We start from the raw sequence: 3,601 nt of genomic DNA on the forward strand, positions 1-3,601 counted from the left end.
AAACTCTGCTTTAAATGGATATGCAGAACATGCCTACATCTTACAGCTATATAATGAAAATCAATGTGTTGTACCCAACTAACATTTATAATACTGAGGCAATTGCCTCAATTTCTTTTTTTAATTTTTTTAATGTTTTTATTTATTTCTGAGACAGAGACAGACAGAGCATGAGCAGGGGAGGGGCAGAGAGAGAGGGAGACACAGAATCTGAAGCAGGCTCCAGGCTCTGAGCTGCCAGCACAGAGCCTGACACGGGGCTTGAACTCACAGACTGTGAGATCATGACCTGAGCTGAAGCCAGACGCCTAATTGACTGAGCCACTCAGGTGCCCCGCAATTGTCTCAATTTCAAGAATGCAATCTTTATGCAATTTTTGGACAATTATACTCTACCAAATCCATGTGAAAAATTAGATATTAATCTCAAAGCACATTTTTCAACAAGTAGCTTCTTTACTTGACTAAACATATTTCAAATGCTGTAATAAATGTACCATTCCTAAGATAAAGAAGAATTGAGAAACAATGAAGTCAAATGAAGGATTTCTTTTTTCCTTTAATATCAGGTTATTAACTTCCACGATCCCTACTCTTGGCAGAAAAAATCAGTGCAATTAGCATCCACTAAGGGAACTTTTTCTGTACGCATTCTATATTTGATTCTATTTTACATATTCCATAGCCTATTTTCATATAATTATTATTATTTAAAGTATTTGTATTTATTTTGAGAGAGAGAGAGAGAGAGAGAGCACCTGTGTGGGTGAGTGAGCAAGAGTGGGGAGGGGCAGAGAGAGAGGGAGAGAGTGAATCCCATGTAGGCTGCACATTCACAGTGGACCCCTGACAGGGGGTTTGAACTCACCAACCATGAGATCATGACTTGAGCCAAAATCAAGAGTTGGATGCTTAACCAATTGAGTCACCCAGGCACCACTATTTTCATATTATTTTAATTGATTGTGGCTGTACTGGTGATAGTGGTTTTAAAGTACAAAAGGAAATAGGGTGAAATGACAGGTAGGTTGTTAATTTACTCTTAGTTTTAGAATCAAATAGGTTTAGACAGAAATTCTTGGATGTTTAAATGAGAGAATTGAAGTATTTGAATTGATAAAAACATAAATAAGTAAGCCAATGTACCAGGCAGAGTGAAGATGCATTTAGTCATAAGATTGTAACAATTTTGATGTTATTGTTTTCTTTAGGGTACCTCATGAATGAGAAGTCATATACTTGCTTCTTGTCATTATTCTGGTCAGACATGGAGTCCTTACTTCACAAAAAGTGATGTGTGGGAATTATACTGACCTTAATCCATAAAATGACCACAGCTGTGCCTTCCTCTTGATTAGATTTGTATTCTGGATTCCTTTTGTAGAGTTAAGAATTGTGAGATGCCAAAGTCTGACAACTCTAACCCACACTTGAATCACTCAGCCTCATTGTGAGGCTGGTGCCAGGAGTGTGCATGTCGTATGTTTGTTTCGCTTGCTCATTTCTTATTAGGCCTCATGCATATGGGGTGATACAGGCAGGTGGGCTGCAGGCCAATGTTGGGAAGGAGACTCGCTCTTTCCTCTTTGCTTCTTTGGTGTCTTTCTTGTTCGTTTAATCTGCAGTAGATTAGGTAAAAGTGGTTGAATCAGCATTCTCCACTGGGTGGTGAGCAAAACCAGCATTTCCTCAGTGACATCAGCCCAGCTAGCAATACTCCTGACTCACAAGTAGGAGGTCAGAAAATTTATGCTTCCAGGGGTCTCTTCTCTAGGCCATCAGTTTAAAACATTCCTGTTCTTTCCTTGTGTTCTCCTAGTGCTAGAGGCTGCTCCTTTGTGCACTTTGTCTCCTTTAATATCTGTCTAGCTAATAATTCCTTGTAGCAAATGCTCTTTTTTTATTTTTATTAAAAATTTTTAAGTTTATTTATTTTTGAGAGAGAGACAGAGACAGAGAGGAGCAGAGAGAGAGGGAGACACAGAATCTGAAGCAGGCTCCAGGCTCTGAGCTGTCAGCACAGATCCCAACTCAGGGCTTGAATCCACGAGGTTATGACGTGAGCTGAAGTCAGATGCTTAACTGACTGAGCCACCCGGTACCCCATGCCGTCTTTTTATAATAATGAAAATGGTGTCTACTTCCTGATGGTAGCTTGACTCAGAGCAATGTTTCTCCTACATTTAAGTTTAAGAATAACATTGCCAGCTGCATCACATTTACTTTTCATTAGTTCACTGTCTGTACAAAGCACGCAATTGGCCCCTCTCTTCTTTAGAGTTGATGATTGAGAGTCCTCATGCATGCAAATCAGCAAATGAACTGGACAAAAGCTGACTTCCCCTTGAGTCTGAGCCCCTCCTCACTCTTCACTGGACATTCTGTATTTCCCTAGGAGCCTCCTGAAAGCTCGCTTCATGTCCTTGTTCCTTAAAGTATAGATGAGGGGGTTGAGAGTGGGGGTCACCACAGTGTAGAAGAGAGTTAGAAATTTCCCTCCCTTCTGGGAAAAATGACTCCGGGGTTGGATATAGACAGCGGTGACACTGCAGTAGAAGAGAAAAACAACAGCCAGGTGGGAGGAGCAGGTATGGAAGGCCTTACTCCTTCCATTCTGGGACTGGATGGCCAGCACTGCCTGGGTGATACGGCCATAGGAGACAAGGATGAGCAGGAGGGGCCCCATCAGGAAGATGGCACCAATCACTGAGATCTGAAGCTCATTGACATGTGTGTCTCCACAAGCCAGGCGGATCAGTGCAGGGACCTCACAGACAAAGTCGTCAACCTGGTGGTGATGGCAAAAGGAGAGTTTCATGGTAGTGGGAGACTGCACCAATGTCCCAAAAACCCCACTTGCCCAGACCAGGAAAGCCAACTTGTGACACAGGGGTGGGTGCATGATTACTCCATAGTGCAGGGGCCGGCACACTGCCACATAGCGGTCGAAGGCCATGACCAGCAGCAGAACACATTCTGAAGCTCCGAGTCCCAGGAAGATGTAGAGCTGGACTGCACACCCCAAATAGCTGATGGTCTTGTCCGAACTCCAGAAATTCACAAGCATCTGAGGGATGCAGCTGGTGGTAAAACAGAGGTCCAGGATGGAGAGGTGGGTGAGGAAGAAGTACATGGGGGTGTGGAGGTGGGGGTCCAGGTGAGACAGGAGTATGATGGTGGTGTTGCCCACTAGTGTGACTGTGTAAAAGACAGAAACCGCCATAAATAGGGTCATTTCTAGCCTAGGGTTATCTGAGAAGCCCAAGAGAATGAAGCCATCTGGGACGGTGCCATTAGCATGTCTATCCAGCGCCCACCTGAATCTACAAGGAACAACACATCAGTTAGAACACCACCTAAAAGAGGTAGAGAAAGGTGATATTTGATTTTAGAACGTCACCCTTTCTCTATTAATATTTTCTGTAAACTTTTACTGGCTGTTCTTTCATCTCTGTCCCTTTTTGGACATTTTCATCTGTTAATTTCTTCAAAGGTGGATAATTCTAGCAAACTCCTAGAACATGAAATTGTGGTAGGTCATTCTTTTAAACTAACCCTTGCCAGTGTGCCTGAGTGGTTCAGTTGGTTAAATGTCTGTTGA

At 42.8% G+C, this 3,601-nt stretch overlaps 1 protein-coding gene across 1 annotated transcript; it reads right to left on the reverse strand.

The window, feature by feature from the left end:
* Positions 1-2,362: 2,362 nt before the first annotated feature.
* On the reverse strand, positions 2,363-3,289 carry LOC109260329 (olfactory receptor 2H2-like). Its single transcript, XM_019438486.2, has one exon. It carries the CDS (start codon positions 3,233-3,235, stop codon positions 2,363-2,365), a length of 873 nt encoding a protein of 290 aa, XP_019294031.2. The 5' UTR covers positions 3,236-3,289.
* Positions 3,290-3,601: the final 312 nt, after the last annotated feature.

Source organism: Panthera pardus, unplaced genomic scaffold, assembly GCF_024362965.1.
Source record: "Panthera pardus isolate Hobbes unplaced genomic scaffold, ASM2436296v1 HiC_scaffold_1, whole genome shotgun sequence".
In the NCBI taxonomy this organism is placed as follows: Eukaryota; Metazoa; Chordata; class Mammalia; order Carnivora; family Felidae; genus Panthera; species Panthera pardus.